The sequence below is a fragment of the Meleagris gallopavo genome, chromosome 1, assembly GCF_000146605.3.
Source record: "Meleagris gallopavo isolate NT-WF06-2002-E0010 breed Aviagen turkey brand Nicholas breeding stock chromosome 1, Turkey_5.1, whole genome shotgun sequence".
NCBI classification, from domain to species: Eukaryota; Metazoa; Chordata; class Aves; order Galliformes; family Phasianidae; genus Meleagris; species Meleagris gallopavo.
Window position 1 is genome coordinate 9,528,363 of NC_015011.2, and position 21,245 is coordinate 9,549,607.

Below are 21,245 nucleotides of genomic sequence, written 5' to 3' on the forward strand. Positions count from 1 at the left end.
TTGTAATCTTAAATCTTACACATGGTTTGGTACCTGGTGTTTTCATAAATTGATACTGCCATATGACTTCATGGAGTAATTTTTTCAGGCCTAGATTGTAATGGGATTGGAAAGGGATTTAGTTACAGAGTATTGTTACTGTGTGAACAAGAGGTTGGTTGATCCTGTAAAAGCCATCATCTGCCTGTATGCCCTTCGCTTTTATTTCCATTCCCTCTCATATATTATGGGAAATCTTCCTGTTTTTACCACAGGAATTCATACTAATTTATCACCTTCTTTCACTCCTTTCTAGCATATCTGCAGAAAAAAAAAAAAAATTTAAAACATTCTGGTTTTTTTCCATAGTTCACTGAGCGCTGTATCTAAAATTATAACTTTCAGAATATGATTGAAGTAATGTTTCAGAGCATTGCATCATGGCTGAATCTGAGGTAATTCCTCTGTATTTATTTATAGAATAAGAAAAAAATTAAATTTGCTACATACATTCTTTCCAGAAAGAAGAGTTGTAATTTTTTTTATGTAGTAAATAAATCTGTTTAGAATGTATGTAAAATTGAATTGAATGAGACAGTAAGCCATAAAGCAAAGGGCATTACTGCATGACTCCAGATAGCTGTTAGAAGATTTTGCCAATTTTTGTTTAATATGCATTCATTGTTTTCCTTACAAGACCAGGCTGAAGCTTCGCCTGCTGCTGTATGTAACGTCAGACCATTAAACTTTCTTTTATAGAAAACTAGGCCTTTCTTATTTGATTCTACCAATTTACTAGTTATTGGAGAGTTGTGTGTTGGGATTTGAGGTGATAAAATGGGAAAGATGTAATGTATTTGTAGTTACTCTGTGAACTATAGACCTATAACTGGATTAATGGAACACTTCCTCCTTACAGGCCCTTCGTGAGTTTGGAGACTGGCGGAATCATTCTTACTCTCTTCGTCTTTTCTAAGAAAGAAATACTTCCCAGAACAGAGCTCCCAGGAACATAACGAGTTTCTTCTGTGCGAGAAATTAAAAATAATGCATTTGCAATTTCTGAATTCACTAGAACTTTTCTGAAAGTCTTGGAATTATGCTGTTTAACAAGCTTGCAATGTTACAGTGCTTTTTTTGGTTGTTTGAATAAATGTGTTTTTGAACAACACTGCGCTAAAATGGTTTATTTATATATTAAATTGAAACTTTTATGAAATTTATGAAGCTATGATTTATGAAACTTTTACAAACTAAATTTGCATAAAGGCACTGGTGTGAAGCATAACTGACATCTTGACATTTTATTGCCAGTTGAAAGTATTAAGTAAATATTTCCTTACTTTTTCTCATTGTAAAACTTTGGTGAAAAACTATAAAACTATTCCAAATATTTAAATAACTCTTTAATCATGTAAAAATTCAGTGCACAAGTTCCATTTAATCACATTAAATTTTCTATCCTTAATGCAAATGACCAGTAATGTAGTTTCCACATACAGAAGTACATTTTAGTGCTGCTTCCTAATAATTTCTATGACATTTTATAGTTATGTTCATGATATTAAATGAAATTGACTGTTTGTGTTTATGACAGTTTCAGTCATCTTTGAAATACTCCTTAATATCTGAATGAAATGTTTTATATGATTAAGGGGATGGGAGGATGGCGGCAGCAAAGAATGAAGAAAGCTCACACAAAACTATTTTCAATTCAAGTCTTGGAAATACTGGCAGCCCAATTTCTATGGAATCTCCTCCTTGGAGATTTCTAGAAGCCACCTGGCTGATGTGGTACTCAGCATCCTGCTTTGAGTGTCCCTGCTTGAGCAGGGGTTGTGCCAGATGGCATCCAGAGGTTTCTTCCAATCTTGGCCATTCTGTAATTCTGTAATTCTGCCTTCTGTGTAAGCTCAGGAAGCGTCATGTGCTTGCCTCTGCAAAGATCAGCAGCATGGTCAGCTCAGTGACGTGAAACTTTGGAATTACCTCTTAACTTCTGGTGCCTTCATTTAATATAAAACTTACTATATGCATACTTGCTATGTAATATATATATATTTATAAAAATGTAATGTGACATATTTTATAAAATTGTAATCTAAACTTACTTGCAGGAAAATGTTGTTCACTTTATCAATTATTAGGAATGTTTTTCCTGACTCTTACCCTGTTTACGTGCTGATACACTGTCTAGAGAATGTATTTTTCAGTGTGGTGCAAGTAGGTGAAGAGAGAGGCTTGTGAATAAAATAAACTAGATTTGAATGCTTTTGTATGATGTCATCACCTTCTTGCTTTGTACTATGGCAAAATTCGACAAATAAACAGAGATCTGTGTTTGTGCCAGTTGATGGGGCCGAGGACTTGATACTTACATACCACTCTACTGCCTGCACTGTGTGACAGCACTGAGTTGATGACAGTGGGAAAGCAGCTGGAAATGTTTGGGTACTACAATCCTAACGGTGTTTCATACCTTGCTAAGAAGCCTTTCTGGAGCTAAGTAATATTTGATCCTGTTTCTTGTAGTTTGGCTTGTTCTGCTTAATTTAGGAGCTTCCCTGAGACCCTTTTCTTCCTTATATAATTTATTTCATGCTATCTATCAGAGTCCTCAGTTGGAATTCAGCCATTCTTTTTGTCTGGAGCATACTAATGGTCCCATTAGTCACTGCAGTTCTTAGACTACATGTTTATGGTCCTGTTAGAATTCATCCTTGTGAAGAAGCAGTTTATTCTGAGAAGTCACTTTTAAATACATGCGTATCCTACTGTGATTCAGAATTTATTTTTCTCACTCATCTATTTAAATTTCTCTGAGGTGTTGTAATGAAAAAAAATAAAGCAACCATGAAGTTTTCTTCAGGAAAACTACGTTGTATCAAAGGAGATTTAAAAAAAAATAGTTAAATTTTTGCAATTTAAAAAGACTTTAGCTCTCTTTTGGCAATTAGCTAGGTTGTATTTTTAAATTGTTCATCTGTTTTTATGCATGTCTCACTCAAGAAAAATAAACCATATGTGGTGTTTGAGCAGTTTTCTCATTAGAATATAATACAATTTTTCAGGCCTAATTTGGCAAAGAAATCTTACTAATTTATGCTCTTCTGTTTAATGTTACAAAGTAGGAGTATGTGTGTGAAAACTAATAGAATTATTTGAATTATTTGTCAGCTAGCAATGTGTGCAAACTGAGCGTCCCTGCACAGTGAGCATTTCATTCTGGCTTAGAGTTTCAGTTAAGGACTTTTTTTTTCATACAGGTGTACTCAGAAGTACAGTTGGGATTTTTACCTAGCTATGCACTTCATGCGTGGCTTGAAAGAAATAAAGCTTATCCTCTAGCATCTTTCCCTAGGTGTTTTTTTTTAACCTATTGCAAGTCAATGATGGCATTTGGTACCAAATATATGAGTGAATCTGTCTGCATAACCTCTCTGAATCTATTTCAATCAAAATGAGATGACTTATCTACTTAATTAACAGAATATTAGCTAGTTGTACCAAATCAATTAGACCTGCTGTTATTTCTTAGGAGTGTAGTAACCTTCAGAGGGAACTATGTGAACTCAACTGAACAACACGTGCTGAAAAATTCATATTTCTTCCAGACCCCATTTGCTATTTCAAGAGGTTAATGTATCCTGCTTTCATTTCATCGCTCTTTAAAGTTAACGGAGGAGCTGCATATTTGGGTAATTCCAAATCAAGTTCAGTTGTACTGAAATGTATTTCTTTCCATATGCTTTGATCACTAGCTAGCTGTTGTCAAAATAGGTAGTTTTACTTGCTCTTTTCCAGTCCCCAACATGCATTCCTGTTGCCCTTCTTCGGTCAGTATTGGTTTTTCTCTAACACAGTTCAGCTGAACTGGCAGGAAACTAGCCCCATAATAAAATGAATAATTTAAACTCAGAGATCAGAGATGAATATCAGTGCTGGTTTATGAATGTTAAGGAGGAAGAGAATAGCAAGATCTCTGCTTAATGCCACCTAACTTTAGATTGCTTTAACTTTTTCATAGCTGTACCCTGTAATAAATATTTGTGAATTCTGCTTATTTTTCACTTAACAAGTTGGAAAGAATTCTTAAAAAGATTAAAAATGCAGGTTAAGGTAGGGTAACCTGCATTTCTAATATACTTCCTTTCTATCACTGTCTTTAATGGTCTCTGTTGTTATTACAATAGACTATTCTCTTTTTACAAAATGAATCCTTCTCATACACTGTTTCAATTTTGTTTTCACTCTCTTAAGTATGCCAACAGATTTCCAAGCTAATTAACACTCATCAGAAACAGTGGATGCATGGTCTGTCTACATAACAGACCTTTTTGGAGAAAAATTTGAGTGAACAAGTTTTTGCTATTAATTAGGAGAACAGAGGGCTGTGAATAGAATTTGTTTGAGTTATCAGTTTCAACTTCAAGGTAATTAAAAAAAATAAAGAAATGTGCACATATTCTTTATCCTTATCCCCCTGAAAGTCGTCTGTAAGTCTGTATCTTTGACTGTTCTGAACATACAGAGATTTCTCTTTTGGAGCTACTTGAATTGAGTAAGATTTACATACATCCTTGCTGTTTAAGATCCCAAAGTCACATTTTTACCCTAAGATCTTCCTGCTCGAGTCTTCAGCTCTTTTAGATCTGCATTTTTGGGCAAAATGAAGACAGGTCTATGTTTTTGAAAGCAGCTTAAGCTTTGCCTTCCTTCTTTGCTTCTCTTGCCGCATGTGGAATTATTTTTTACCGTTACTTCTGATATTTTTCATGTGAATTAAATTTTTTGATAGTAGTTTTGTATTATTTCTATTTATTTTTGTAAGTAAAGTGTTTGAAGTCTCATTGCAGTGAATTAATGCAGACAACTCCAGTCAACTTTATAATCTTCATTAAAACAAAAATCAAGTTCTTGAAAATCTATTCACTTAACCAGACAGTTCTCATGAACTGCACATGCTGAATATTGTGAATGAAGTGTAATAAAATATCCTCTTTAGTATCGTTAAGGAAGTGTACTAGTAATAGTGCTGAGCATTCAGCTTATAAGAGTGTTATAGTTGAGAAGTGATGTGTTCACTCTCTGCTGGGGTAAAATCAACTCATTTTAAATAAAAATTTTCTTCAGCTGCCTTTTAAAAGATGCCTAACCATCTGAAGTTGAATAAGCTAATTTAACTTAGATTTCTCTGGCTGTGGTTAACAGCTGCTGTCAAAAGTGAAAAAAAGAAGGCATTAAAATTATCCTAATAAGTATATCTAACTACTGAATTGTCTGTTATTTTTAGTTCCTTGCTTGTGAGAAAACTAATGTTTTGGTAATGGTATTTATTGCTCATAGCATCATGTGAATTTTGGTTAAAGAGGAAAAGATCTGAATTTTTAAGGTATCTCAATCTTTTAGACGTTTCTTAAGCTTTTAAATTGTCTTCGAAGAAAAGAAATCACATGTAGCTAATAACGATAATATAAGGAATAGGATAGAAAAGTTTGACAAAATGGGAGGTGGTAGATTTGTACTAACAGTGTATTAGAAACTGCTCAGGTATTTAAATGAAGAAACGTAAATGACTGGTTTTGACTATTGCTTCACAAGAAAACTGTGTTATATTAAAAAGAAAAATTTCCTGCCTTTGGGAGGAAAGGAGAAAGTACTTCTAAATAAAAAAGGATTTAAAACACTCCTTTCTTTTTGTTTTTGCAAACGTCAGCATTATTTTCATAGGGCGTTGAATAAGACAGGCCTTCCCTGTAATTAAGAAGAAAATATCTGAGTCATTCAGATTTGTAATTTTAGAAAATGTTCTTCCTTTCTCAGAGTGGCACCTACCGTGTAGGAGTGCTCTGAACCCCAGAGCTGTCCCTGTAGCCTACCTGAATAATTATTTCCAATCTGTGATATTTTTACCTATGCCATGCTGCAGTGTTTTCATTGAAAGTGTAGTAAGCAGCAGTCATTTAATCTTTGCTCTGATGACAAGCTTTTAAAAAAAAAAGTCCAAAGGGATTAAGGAAGTCTAGATATGGAGATGAGGTGTTAGAGCAAATACTGGAGAAGCAAACAGCATCTCAAAGATTGAACTAAGAGTCAAAACGAAGGATTTATCACTTACAATTTCTGTTGACTGGTAGTAATTTCTTTAGTAATTTACTATTTGAATTTCTTCTACTCGAAGATACTGCCATATAACTGCTTTTCTTGATAAATAGAAAATGAAATGAAAACTTATAATCTTTTTCTTTGTTGGCATGATATAATGGTTGCAAAATTGCTGCCATTTTATATAAATTTTGTTGGATCAACAAAATGGATGCCCCATCCCTGGAGGTGTTCAAGGCCAAGTTGGATGGGTCCCCGGTCAGCCTTGTCTAGTATTAAATGGGGAGGTTGGTGGCCCTGCCTGTGGTTGGAGGGTTGGAGCTTGATGATCATTGAAGTCCCTTCCAACCCAGGCCATTTTGTGATTCTGTGATCATTTATGTCTGTAGGCATAAGATTACTTTGACCTTCTTAGCCTTCCAAATGTACTGTCATGTTCTGATGCAGAAATCTCATATAGCTGCTAGGTCAAAAATAACTGGATTAGATTTTCTTGTACCTTCACTTCCTAGTATCTAGCTGTGTGGACTGTTTGCCTAAATGTTTCTTTTGGGAAAACTTTATATACCCAGTCCTATGGAAAGAATGAGAGGAACTTTTTACTGTACTGCTATTTTTACTATGAGATGTGTTGAACAAATCCTGCAATTAATAAGAAATTTTGCAGTAGGTCTTGGTGATGGTTAGGGCCTTTTCCAACCTGTGTAATTCTGTGAGTTTCTAACATCAGATGGGTTTCATCCAAGATTTCCAGCCAACTGAAATCAATGTTTCTATAATATGACTTTTGTGACTGTAAACTTATCTGTAATCAGTAAGTTGGTCTTGGGCCATACACGTTCATCCTGCAAAACCTCACTTTATGCTGATTCTTTTTTTTTTGCTGGCTGTATGTTTTCAGTTCACTGTGGGTTTTGTCCACAACTTGGTGTGCTACCTTCTGTATTTCACCAGAGGAAGTATTTCATTAATTTAATTTTGCACTGTATTCAAATGCATCATAAATATTCTGAGGTACCATAATACTGTTTTGTTGACTCATAAACAGAATCACTTTTTGATCAAAAGTTGTGTCTGCTGTCTGTACTTTTTTCACATCATTTCACTACTATCAGGGATTTCCATTCTCTTCAGTACAGCTTATGAGATCATAACAATTGTTCTGTTGTTTATATTATTTCCTTACTTAATATTTAAAGTGATGTTTAATTTTCTTCACAAGCAGATCAACAACTTTTGCTTGTGTTCTACTTTAAGCCTTCATACCTGAGTCACTTGTCTGCATTTTCTTCTGGCCTGCAGTTAAAGTATCTCCGTACTTGATCTTATTTTAACTACTGTTATACATTTTTACATGAAAATCAAAGCAACCATGAAATTTTGTCATTAGCAATCAGATTGAGTTGTAACTGGCTGACTGTATTGATTTGAAATTTTTGAGATTTTCAGCTAGTTCTGAGATTTGTCTGTTAAAACAGTCTGGTTTTGTATTATTGAATTGTCTATGTCTAGCTCTTCTGTGGTTTTAAGGTACTCTAAAGAGTTGGTGTGGAAAAAGGAATTTTTTTTCCCATGTGTGTCTTATATTTGTGTGTATTTGTATGTCTATATGTATACACACACATACATGTAGGTCCCTCCAAATGTATACTGCTTCCTATTTATTTCCATGGAAAAGACAACAAAGAGCACAATAACAGTATTTGATAGAGCAAATTTTTGGCTACAAGACCATCTTTTTCATCATAGTCTCACAATTTAGCTATGCATTTTCACCAGTGGTGAATGAGAGTCTGCATGCTGTGCTCATAAAAATCTATATGGCCATATGGAATGCTATCACCACTGCTGAAATGCAGCACCCATTGCCTCGCTGTCCTTAGTGCACACCCCAAGAACAGTAAAAGTTTAATGAAATGGGCAGTATTATGAGGACAGGCTGAGGGAATTGGGGCTCTTCAGCCTAGAGAAGAGAAGGCTCCAAGGAGACCTTATAGTGGCCTTCCAGTACCTGAAGGGAACCTACAGGAAAGCTGGGGAGGGACTTCTTCTAAGGCCGTGTAGTGACAGAACAATGGGAAGTGGATTTAAAGTGGAAGAGGAAAAAAATGAGGAAAAACATTATTTACTGTGAGGATGGTGAGGCACTGGAACAGGTTGCGCCGTGAGGTTGTGGATGTCCCCTCCTTGCAAGTGTTCAAAGCCAGGCTGGATGGGGCTGTGAGCAACCTGGTCTAGAGCAGGGGAGTTGGAACTACATGATCTTAAAGATCACTTCCAACCTTCTGTGATAATATTACTGTAAAGTAATAAATTTCTGGTAAGATAGAAATATCTTTTGTGGATTCTGTTGTCTCTTTTTGGTAAGTAATTACGGTACTAATTGACTTGTACTGTGAGGAAGTCATGAGAGTTCTGAAAATTATTTTATGGGGTTTTATTTGAAACTACAAACTGGAAATGTTGCATCATGGGAATAAATGAAAAACAAAAACCTTAATAATTACAGACGCACTAAAATGAGATTGAAGAGAAGCCAAAAGATTTCTGCAGGTGTAAAAGTGAAAAAAATGTGAAGAAGGAGAAAGTTAATTACAATTAATGTAACTATGGGAGAGGCATGTATTCTAAAGAGATCTGTGTGGTTTTCACTCTGGCTTGTACGTTCATTTTACTCTCCCTCTGGTCTCCATATAGTTATAATTGATGATCATCTTTCTATAGTGCAGAAGCACTGAGTTGTTTATACTTGCAGATCTAAATCTTCTCAACTGTGCTTTCAAACAGACTGGGGAATGACTTTAATGACTTCTGGCATCCAGTTTCACAACTTTGTGTGCTTATTATGGAGAAACTCATAGGAAGAAAAGCTAAAAGAGAATGAATTGCTTAAGCAATGATAACATGCTGTACAAATTGTCAGAAGCATATCATTCAAATACTGTTGATACAGATCAGTAACATCTTATGACCTAGCAGAATGTTTTCAAATTAAGGTGATTCAATACTTTAAACATAGCTGTAAGCAGCCTTTTTCCTCTCATTTTCAACAGCATATACAGTAAATTAATGCTATGTTCAATTCAGGCATTGTTTTCAGAACTCCATGCTGAAGCTGTTTAACTTAAATAGACTTTGTTTGGAGTTTAAATACAACAACTTTTTTAATCATAGAGAAGTAGACACAGCTTCTTAAAGAAACTGTGTTTTCTTCATCAGCATGGGAATTTTTGGCTTGACCAATGACCAAAAAAGGAGAAAGAAATCAGTTCATCAACTTCATACTTACAGAAAAAGTTTAATGCTTTAGTAGCACATTTTGTTTATTTTTGACTCAAACTTTTCTCTTAATTTGTTGACTAATAAATAGTATTATCATTAAAGACATTTGTGAACTGATTTCTATGTTCTATCTGGTTAATTATGAGAAAAAATTCCTTAAATTACAGTCATGCTGAAGTACTTTGCTTTTCTTATGTTTATCTAGGAAGTAAATACACTATATTCTTTGCTTCTGTGTAGTTTCTGTTTTTCATGTGGAGACCATATACTCTGTTATTTCATTATTTTTTTATTTTAATGATAAATACCTATATAAATCGTTTGAATATCATGATAAAAGCGTGCATGATTTATTCTTACTTTTCATCCTTGTTTTTTGCCATCAGTTTCATTGGGAAATTATGAATTGCAGTAAATTAACTCAACAATTAAGTGAGATAAGATGCAGTGTTGCCTTTGCAATCAGAGTTTATCTTGCTCAACTATGCTTCTTTTAATTTAGTATATGGCAATTTGTGCTAAAAAAAATGTGCAAGTAATGGATGTTACTCATGTTTTCTGCTTTTAATAAGGCAGTAAGTTTGTAAGACATATTTCTTCCCAATTTGCTGTAATGATGTAGGACATAAAGATTATGTGCTTCATTGTTTTGTATAAACATATTGGCCACTACTGTAGAGCTTGGGTTTGCAGCAGACTGCCGCAGCCATAAGCCTGTGTGTATACTGTCACTGAAAACCAGTTATTTTCTGTGCCATCCATTTTTCTTTTAATTTGAGAATTTATTTTGATGTTCAATTGAATGCTCAATTGACAAAAACAATTTTTTTTTTCAGGAATGTGCATTTATGCTTAATGTTATTGTTGTATGTAAATGGTTGGTGAGCTTTACTTGAGAGTAGCAACTTTTTCAGTCTTTCATCAGTGAAAAAACTAAACCTGCGACACGTGAAATTGTTCATATTAACATAACATTTCTTGAATGATGTTTACCATTTTAATGCTTATCAAAATTTGTCTAGTTAAAGTTAGCCACATAGTTTATTAAATACATAAGTGTTTATGGGAGTATTCAAACTTATTCCTTTTCTCACCTTTTACTGTGAAGTAATTAAGTGCAGGAGGGTGTGCTCTTCGTCACTGTCAGGTAAATAATCTTAATTGTATGTACTTGTCAAAGTCATCCTCCTATGTTCAGATACACAGACAAGTTTTAGATTGTAAAGTACATTTTGACCTAATACAGTTGTTTTTTTCTACCTGATAAATCCTATTTAATTCTGTACATTTATGAACTCTTTTTTGAAGGCTCTTCCATTATAAAAATGCAGTGCTAGAAATTCTGTCTTTAAAATGCACTATAATTTCATACCTTAAACATTTTCTAAAGTTCAACTGCCTCTGACAGAGCTTCTTTGTGTAATACAACTTGTGTGTTACGGATTTTGGAAGTGCTTTTGAGTGCGTGAAATGTACATTTTTGTAAACAGCTGTATGTGGAATTCCTTGAAATATAATGCTTTTTTCTTACTGTTGTCAGAGATTTTTTAAAAAGCATCTCTTCTGTTTAAAGAAATGTGCATTGCCTCTGAACATAACCAGTCATACTGAATGTAAGAAAACTTTTATGTGCTGAGTTAAATTTAGTTTTCAGATCTTTTTACTTAATATCACCTTAATATCCTCAAGATGTTGTGGAATTGGCTTTAAAAGAAAAATGGTCTATTGTTTATCTATCTGCACCGATACTCCTGTGTCTTGATATGTCAGTCACTGATCCTAAAATTTTTTAAAGGATTTTTGTAATCTTTTTTGTCAAGATCTACTGCTGTGCAAAATTTTGAGGTCTTTTCACAGTCACTGCCTCCTGTTCTTTCCACAAATAATACATTCCCAGTTAAAACGTCATAGGACAATAGAAATTGAAAGGAACTAGGAGAGGTTACACTGGGCAGTGTCATATCCTAAGTTAGGACCAGCTGTATATAGGACCAAAGTGTCTATCATTTTAAGACCTTTCCCCACAAACCCAGGCATCACAATGAGTCCCACATAATGCCTTTTTCTGTCTTGTGCTGCAGGGAGTCTGGTACCAGAACCCACTGTCTATTCATTGCTGTGATCTCCTCTCCTCCATCACCTGTGTTTCCTGCTGATGTCTACTGATCTAAATAGCTTCTTGCAACTGAAACCAGTTACTTTGCTCTGTCACTGAGTAGATAGGAAAATTTAATTATTTTTTCAGTAGTTAAATTATGCATATATAAAGACTATTTTATTCCTCTCTTTAGTCGTCTTTATTATTTAAAAAAAATTTTTTTTTCCGCACTCAACATGTTTTTTGGTGTATCCTCCAGATCCTCAAACCCTGGGCCTTGATTTAGACTTCTTTGGGCAGGCGGTGGTTATGTCTTCCCATTCTTGTTCTCTGCTCTGTGTATTTGTGTGTATGTATATACGTAGGCTCGTTGCTTAAAAAAATGAAATGATAAGCTCAAGCTAGGTAATTAAAAAATGTGGTTTGGGAGGCAAGTTCAACCTTTAATCTTTCATTTCCTATTCTCCAAGTGCCTTTTGGATTTCTCAGGAAACTCCCTTATCAGGCATTCTGTGTAAATGCTCATCAGCATCCTGTGCTCGTCATGCATATTGGATGCTAATTACTTACTAGTCTTCTAATTTGGTATCACACGCACCACTTCCCTCTGGCAGTCTGTTTTGGTTGACAGCAACAAACCTATTGAAGTGATTACTTTGTGAAGAATATGCACTGAATGTTGTGTTCTTCTTTGTCACTTGTTTTTTTTCCAAGAGCTGTCATCTTAAAAGCTTTGAACTGTTTCTCAGCTCAGTGGCTTAAGTTTTTTTTTTCCTAAATGCAACTTGCATTTACTGGGTAGATTTCTCGCCTGTGTAAAAGCTTGGTAGCCAGATCTGTGTTTTGTTCTATGCAAGTTTGGCAGGTCAAAAACCTGTTGGTTCCACCTGGTCTATGTAGTTCTCTTTGGTACTCCATTTTTGTGGTGGACTTGTTTAATCAATAAATACTCTTATGTATTGAGCTGTACCTCAGCTGTGTGCCTACAAAGAGCCTATGTCTTTTGTTTCTTTTACAACACAAGCTGAGAATTTCTCTACGTTTCAAATAAATTATCACGCTCAAAAAACAAATGCATTTCTGTGTAGATGTGTGCAATGGGTTATGAATAGGAATTAAGGGCAAACTATGGACTACTTATTGAGGAAAAAATATTTTGCCATTAAAATTTGGTCTACAAAAAGCTTGAGTGGAAAATCTTACTGGCAAGCATGCAGACCCGCTAAAGGAAGTCTCCCGATGATTTGCTGGTTACTGTTACGCAGTCTGAGTTAGAGAATAAGTGTATGAGATATTTACTCTTTTGCAATAGAACTAATTGTAGAGTCATGCATTAACTTTGACCATAAAAATTAGGTCAAAGTAATCAAGCTTACAGTGTTTTTGGAGAAGGTGATTTACCAGGTCAGTGGAGATTGTAATGGTTCTGTCAGATACAGCAAAATAATATGGAGACTTCATAAAGTAAAATGATTAATGATAAAACCATTATTTGTATATTGATGTATGTAATTGTATATATCCTGCTTTGTATTGCATCTTTAGGAAGTTGTGGCAGATGATCTGAAAACAAGTGTAAGATTATTAGCAGTCTTTAGATAGACAAATCAACAGTACAGGTTGTATGAGAACATGGATTGTAATAAGGGAATATGTGATATGCAGTAAGGTCACGTTTACCTGCACCTGGACTGGTGAAATGATTGGGTTCTTTTTATTTTTTAATTTTACCTTTGTGACTTCACTATCACAAAGACAGGAAAGTTTTTGCTTTGGTAATTAATCCTTAACAGCTCAAAAGCTATTTCTATCAGATAAATACATAATTAGGAACTTTTCAATGGGAGATATTGATGTGGTTATGTAAATATTTAATTAGGTAATTGCTACTGAAAGAATTTACATTTAAATACTCTATTATGTTCTGATCCCCTTAGAAAAATGCTGCTTCCGTGCAACAATGACTAAATAGCTGTTTTGAAAGTCTTTGAAAACTGAGTTTGTGATGGAATACGTAACATCTTCTAGGTGTGGAAATATTACTGTGTACCTCTGAATGCAATCATATGTGTCTAATTCTGTAGTTTGTGTCCTTTGCTGGTAACTCTGAAGCTATGACATGTATAGTATTTACAATAAAATACTGTAAATATTATACAGACAAGCACCTATGCGTGTGTGGTCATGGTGGTTTTCTTGCAAGTAGCTGCAACATCTGTATACTTTGGACTTGAAATGTATGACAGTTCTTATACACTGGATGAAGAATACATTTACATAAAGTAATGCTTCATAAAAAAAAACCAATTTTAAGATGATCAGAGAAGCTGTGCTTTGTGCATTTGCATATTTGTTATTTTGTGTATTGAATGTGGGTAAAGAACAATTGTTCATCAAACAGGCTTGTTTTGGGTTGTAGAAGTTTCTTATCTTTCTTATACCACCATCCATTTTAATCTCTACTTTTCACTTTAGTAAACCCTTCTGAGTTTTCAGTATTTATTTCAGCACAAATGTCTTCATAAATAGAATTCCCACTGAAGTTTAAGTTTTCCATTTCTTTAATTAATGCAGAAATGTGTATTGTATGATTCCATCTGTCTGTAACAGGAGATATATTCACCCCCTATCAAATTAAATAGTTTTACAAAAATCAGATACGTTTAAAAGACAATGAGAGATCAGAGATGAACTTTGTGTTATCATTTTGAACAGCTTCTACCAAATTTACTGACTAGACTTAACCTCATCTCTAAACCAGTTTTGAATGGCCACAAGCCATTGTTTGTTTACTGTGTTTATTCTCAGCTGTCACTGGAGTAGTAAATGTATGGCTAGTTGTAATTAATTATTATTATTTATCTATCCATCCACTGCCTTAGGGAGGGATCTAGTTAAAGCCATTTAGAAAAACTTATTCTTAATACACTGTGGGATGTTTCAGAAGCACTCAGTGGCAATCAGTAAAGAATGGCTAATACCATGCTTACAGCAATGCACATATATAGATCAGCATGCCATCGACTCAAAGCTACAGCAGTTTTCCTTCAGGCAACTATTTTACTGTCTTCCACAATTACATAGATAACAAGATAAAAATCTCCACAGGAAACTGAAGAAAAGTAGAAATGTTACTGTGAGACTTTGTAGTTGGGACTTTTTTATGGAGTGTTTTTTTCCCCCAAGATATTTATGCACATACACATTTCTCTGCTTCTTTTCCTCAAGTTCTTGTTACTTAATCTTTATATTACTGTCCATTCAGATTTCAGTCATTGGAAACAAATCTGAAGTTACCTAAAACTCAAATTTTTAGTTCTGTTTTCAAACAAAATTCTTAAATTGGAATAATGTTTTGTCTCATCTGCTTTTAAAATGGTTACACACATTGGGAGAAGAACTCTATGAGAGCAGCCCTGCGGAGAAGGACTTGGGGGTCCTGGTGGACGAGAAGCTGGACATGAGCCAGCAGTGCGTGCTTGCAGCCCAGAAGGCCAACTGTGTTCTGGGCTGCATTAATAAAGGGGTGGCCAGCAGGGAGAGTGAGGTGATTGTCCCCCTTTACTCGGCTCTTGTGAGGCCCCATCTGCAGTACTGTGTCCAGGCGTGGGGCCCCCAGTACAAGAAAGATGCAGAGCTCTTGGAATGAGTCCAGAGGAGGGCCACTAAGATGATCAGAGGGCTGGAGCACCTCTCCTGTGAGGAAAGGTTGAAGGAACTGGGCTTGTTTAGGTTAGAGAAGAGAAGGCTCTGGGGAGACCTCATTGTGGCCTTCCAGTACTTGAAGGGCGCATATAACCAGGAGGAGGAACAGCTGCTTAGGAGGGTGGATAGTGATAGGACAAGGGGGAATGGTTTTAAACTGAGACGAGGTTTAGGTTAGGTATTAGGAGGAGGTTTTTCACTCAGACGATGGTGACACACTGGAACAGGTTGCCCAGGGAGGTTATGGATGCCCCATCCCTGGAGGCATTCAGGGCCAGGCTGGATGTGGCTCTGGGCAGCCTGGTCTGGTGGTTGGCGACCCTGCACGTAGTGGGAGTTGAAACTAGATGATCATTGTGGTCCTTTTCAACCCAGGCCATTCTATGACTCTGTGATTCCATGATTTTTACTTCTGTTGCTTGTTTGTTTTAACTCCTTCTGTTTTTTTCTTTTTCTTTTTTTAATATCTCTAGCATGTTTGTCTTCATCCAAGTAAGCCCTCTCCCTGTGCTACTACATTTGCATGCGTTTTTTTTCCCCTTAAAACCACATGAGAAAAGAAATATTTTGCACTACCGCCTATATAAATCAGTGCTAAATATGTAAAATGGTACTTTGCATATTCTGTCTATCAAATATTCCTTAATGGAACTTGTCATGAAAATGGATGGCCTATTTTTATTTTAGCAGAAGTGTGGGTCACTTAAATATTTAGAGTCAGTTTTTGAGCTTCCATAATAAAATGCGGAGCAAGTATTGCAGATCACTGAGCATTTGCTTGCTTCTGGCTTTTGTGATGTGTTGCCTTCTTTATTTGATTTAGTGTCTGGATGACTTCCACAGTATGGGCATACACCACATTTTAGTAAAAAAAAGAAGGATGATTAATATAATGGATACAATAAATATACTTCTTAGACAGTGTAATGCAAATTGGCATCCCTCAGGGGTCCGTTCTGGGACTGGTTCTTTAATATTTTTATCTCCGACATTGACAGTGGGATTGAGTGCACCCTCAGCAAATTTGCAGATGACACCAAGCTGTGGGGTGCAGTGCATGCACCTGAGGGGGATGGGATGCAATCCAGAAAGACCTAGACAGGCTCCAGCAGTGGGCCCAGGTCAACCATATGAAATCCAACAAAGTCAAGTGTGAGGTCTTGCACTTGGGTCATGGCAGCCCCCACTATAAGTACAAACTGGGGGATGTAAGGATAGCCCTGCTAAAAAATTTTTTTGGGAGAAAAAATAGTCTTTTCCATTTTGTATGATTTCCTTTGGATTGCACGTGGTTACTTGAAAACAAACAAATTCTCCTTGAAAAGCTGTAGTCAGCTTTTAAACCATTTTACTGGTTTTCTATTTTGGGGCTTTCTTCTGTCAGAACTTGAAACGTTTTATTGTGTGGTACAGACATAAACGTTCTGCAGAGGTTGTTCACGCATAACATGAAGGCTTCTGATAATCCTCTTTCAGGTGTGAAATATCTAGAATGAAGTAATTTATTATATATTAATTCTGGTTAACCAGGCATGATTTGAGATTTTCACAGTCTGCAGGAAATTAAGTATTCATTAATATTTAAAGCCATTAGATGACACAGTTGAGCAATAAATGATTCATTTGATCCCTGCTTAAGTAAATGTTCGTTGAAGTTTCTGACTAGAAAATAAGTGGTGCTTGTCTTTGTTTTCAGTTATTTTCCTCATCTTTGCTTTATTTATTCTGTGCACTTCATTGACTTGTCTTCTTCTCTCTCTTTTCCTGAAACAGAAGAAGAAGAAGTGGAAAATTTTGATGTTTCCAGTCTGCCTGAAGAAGTGCTGCAGAACATAGAAGCTGACAGTTATTGGTGCATGAGCAAGTTGCTTGATGGCATTCAGGTAAATTGATTTTTCCTGTCTGTAAGTAGTGAAGATAACTGATTCATGTCATGGCTTTGAACTGCTTTAAGGTTGCTGGGAAAAAATGCATCTGTGAAAAACAGGGGAGGAGTAGATTTTCCCATTGGAGAAATCTGCTGCAAATTTGGCATATTAGGAAAAAAAGTTCAACTTTTTTGTTCTTTTTATGACTTTTTATGATGTGCTAGAGCATAGTAAAAATGTCCACTTTCAGAGTCATATTATGCATCTCAGTCACCAATTGTACAGAATTTTTACTTAAGTCTCCAAGTAAAAGAACCCCAGCGAGATTCTGAAAAGCTGGCTTCTGTATTTATTCATTTTGAAGTGATTGATATATCATCCTTTAAACTTACTAAACTTACTCTTACTAGTTCCTGAAATTATTTTCATATTTTTAAAACATCTGATTTAGGCTTGATATTTCTACAACCTCACTGAGTGTTGTCTGAATTGGTTCAACATAGGAAAGCTATTAATATGGACTCAATTTTGTTGTAAGTGCTGCAAGTGATAGCAGAATGGAGGATTTGTGAGTACTTGTTAGTTGGATCTACAAACTAAATGTGTAGCTCAGCGTCTTGTATTTTGGTGAGGGAGGAGTCAAAGATTAAATGGTTCTCAAAATATCTGTATTGGATATTTAGCATTTTACAGCAGTTTATGCTGCATCGGCATTGCAGCAGAAAAGCAGATACTTCTGACTTTACAAAGAAGTTATCTGAATTAATTTTATGGGCTTTATGTTGTGATAGACATAAATAGTATGTCACTAATTCTGTTTTTCAGATCTGTCATTTGAGATAAACATTCTGAATCTTGTAGAAAGTAAAAATAATCTGACTTTTGAAAGTCAGAACATATGCAAGAAAATAATAATCAGTGTGTCTTTCTGGGCTGTGATGAGATCAAAGCTGACCTTTGATAAAAACATGAAAGTTTCTGAAAGGTGTTGATTTTTCTTTTACACTGGCAACAAAGAATGTTAGCGATGTTCACTAGGCAGATGGTTGCAGTCAGGGTTCATTTGCTGTTTTCAGTGAGCTGATTAGAAAATAAATTATGGTTACAACTATTTAGCACTTCGCTGCTGCTGCTTTTCTTTTTTTAAGTGATGTTCATACCATCTCTTTCTCATTATTCCCTGATTTTAAATGAGCTGTACAGACAGTGTGGAGAATCTTTGCTTTGAAATTGTTTCAGTATTATTTTGATGACAATAGAAGAATAAGTAACAGGAATAGCAAAACTTTAGTTGATTAATTCCTAGCATTTTTGTAAAAGATGAGATGATGGAAAAGTGCTTTTAGAACATACGATGAATTCAATCCTTCTGGTAGGTCTCATGTATCTTACTTCGTTTTCAATACCTTTTGGACAAATGCTTGAAAACTAAAGTGTTTATTTCTCCAATTACTTTTAATGCAGTGAAGAACATGGAGGTTGAACTTATGTATCTGGAAAATGCCTATCCTCCAATCATTAATAAGTCATCATTAAGTATCAGTAACAATAAAAATTCATATGAAATGAAACCGTAATTTTCAATGAAATTAATGTTTTTGAGATTCCTAATTTTGATAGCATTTTTAGGATAAATGTTTTTCATATTTTAGTACTTAATGTTTTGAAAAGTGCTTTGACATTCTCTTGCTTATGTGTATGTTTTAATATGAATGCTTAATTGACAAAAGCATGTTGCAAAATTACACTCATAACGAAATTTATTTTTTTATGATATTGAGTCAAGAAACAGAGCACTTTAGTTTCCATGAGGGTATTTTGAGTACATTTCTCCTTGTTCAATGTCAAATGAGTAGTAGCTCAATTTTTGTGTAGCATCACTGAAAAACATAGTCCTTTTATCATATTGATCCCTGTAAAAGATGCTGCATTTCTTATTTCATCCTAGCTAAATGACTACATTTCAAAATATTTGACCACGTATCAAGAATAAAAGTCAGAACTTGGAATCTATTTGAAGAAATATGTGTAAAAAAATATTTTACAATTTTGTCTGATTTTGGAAAATCTGTCACAGGGCCGCTGCTGTACTTTTCTTCTAGAAAAGAAAATTTAAAGATGACATCATTTCTCCTTAAAATTCTGTTTTCGTGCAAAAACATCAAGTGCTGATAAACAAATTATTGAAACTAATTGTAATGGAATTAAACTGCATCGATTAAAAAATTTAAGCTCGTACATAAATGGAATGGTTATCAATTGGATGTATTCAGAGATGCACTCATCTATCAAAAGCAGGCTTGAAATATTATGCTAGCAGTGTGACTAATGATGTTACAGTTAACTCATTGCAACTGCAGAGTGTTGCTGAAATAAAAGATTTTGCTACTTTTTTTCCTCCTGTTCTGCCTTCTTGTCTCCCTGTGTGTTGATACCCACTTTGCTGCTCAGATAGAGGGGTCATGTTGCAGGATGAGTTTGTTGGGATAATTAATCCAACTGGAAATTATCTTGTTGAGAAGTGGATGAAAGACTGTTTTACTGAGCTGACTTACATTCTGGATATGTGATTATAGGATCCTTTGAAAGGAGACAAGGACTAAATGAGGACTGGGGTGTTAGGATAATGTGGAATCATTAAATTTAACGTCAAGCCCAAAGTGCATAAGAGGATTTATATCAAACTAATAAACCTGTGCTCCTCCCTGCTCCTGAACGCTCATTCCTTTGTGATCTCTCGCTGAGAGCAAGAGCTGTGAGCTGATTTAGAGATCTGAATCACACAACAAGAAAGCACACATCAAATACCTTAAACTGGCACTGTAGCAAAAAGATGAGTAGAAGTACCCAGCAGGGCCAAGGCATAATCACAGCAGCAAAGATGTGGATTTACTTTGCTGTAGATTCTTAATTTGTCAAGCTTGTTGCTGATATGCAGTAAACTAGATCGTCCACTTTAGGTTTCTCTACTTCTCAGTGAAGTTGCTACCAATTGTTTCTTGGAAATAGTTCTCCCTATTCCCTCAGTATTTTCCATTAATCTGCTGTATATACATTGTGGAAGGTCTTTACAGCCAACGAGCAAAATACTATTTTCTCACAAAGCTAAAAAAACCATGAAAAAAACATACATTTAAAAAAAAAAAAGCCCAAATCCTAAACAAGCTCAGTGCTTAATGTTTCCTATTTTAATATGAAAATGCATTGCTGGGGACTTATGTATTACAGCTGATATTTTGTCTAAAATGCCTGAATAACTGATGCAAGGAATGTGTGATGCTGTGGTGATAACTGCAATCTGGAAAAATGTGCTGAATAGCCAAAATATATTAATGAGTGTAGCCTTTCCGTTTGGTGTTGGCCTATCAGGACTGGATAAGCTTAAAGAGTGTACTGTGATAACAGTTAGATAGTGGGATATTTGAGATAGGAAGAGGACTCTACAGCTCATCTAGTTCAGCTTCTTTCTCAGAGGAGGTTCAAATCTGAGATTTGGTTTCTCAGGGCTTTGTCCAGTTGGATCTTGAAAATGTCCAGGAACGGAGGCTGCAGTATCTCCTGTGAGGGTAACCCATTCAAATGCTTGACTGTCCTTGTGTTGAAGAAGTTTCCCCCCCCCATCATATGAAACATTTCATGTTTCAACTTATGCTGCTTGTCTCAATATGCACTGCTCTTCTCAATATGCACTATTTAAAAGTCTGTCATCTTGGTGACATAGATTTTAGCAGGCTGCTGTTACGTACCTCTAAAACCTTCTTCAGTCTGAAGAGGTCCAGTTTTCTCAGTCTTTCAAAGGGAATGCACTCCGTTCTCCTCAACATTTTGGTAGATCTCTACCCTTGTCCAGTTTTTTGATGATAAATAAACTCCTTTTCACAAAAACCCTTGCCAGTCAGGTTGTCCTCAGCTTGTATTCTTGCACAAGATTGCAGTTTATAAATTTCTGAGAATGTGTATGACCGTGTTCAAAACATGTCTAAAAACACCAATTTTGTAATTTTCAGTAAATTACTTGATTCACACTTGTAATTCTTGATTCACAGTTAGCAGTATTTTGGTAAATACATTCATATTGCAAGCAAGGATCATGGTTTTTTTCTGCCTGATTAGTTATATAAACTACTTTGTCTTCCATTGCTATTTGAAGAATCTGTAGTGTTTCAGATGTCAATCCATTTTGCTTGTGATAAAAGCCGGTCTTCTTT

The 21,245-nt window shown here is 35.2% G+C and overlaps 1 protein-coding gene across 3 annotated transcripts in view; it reads left to right on the forward strand.

Moving 5' to 3' along the window:
- TBC1D22A (TBC1 domain family member 22A) overlaps window positions 1–21,245 on the forward strand; it is an 82,623-nt gene that overhangs the window by 40,541 nt on the left and 20,837 nt on the right. The window contains exons 10-11 of one of the 3 annotated variants that reach the window (XR_002119311.2): window positions 349–434; window positions 899–1,148. Coding sequence is in view for 1 of the 3 variants with exons in the window: in XM_019619742.2 (XP_019475287.1) it covers window positions 16,943–17,052 (110 nt within the window). In the remaining 2 variants the exon portion in view is untranslated. Of the gene's footprint in view, window positions 1–348; window positions 435–898; window positions 1,149–16,942; window positions 17,053–21,245 lie in introns of those variants that run through there. The other 2 variants (XR_002119318.2, XM_019619742.2) reach the window with 2 other exon arrangements.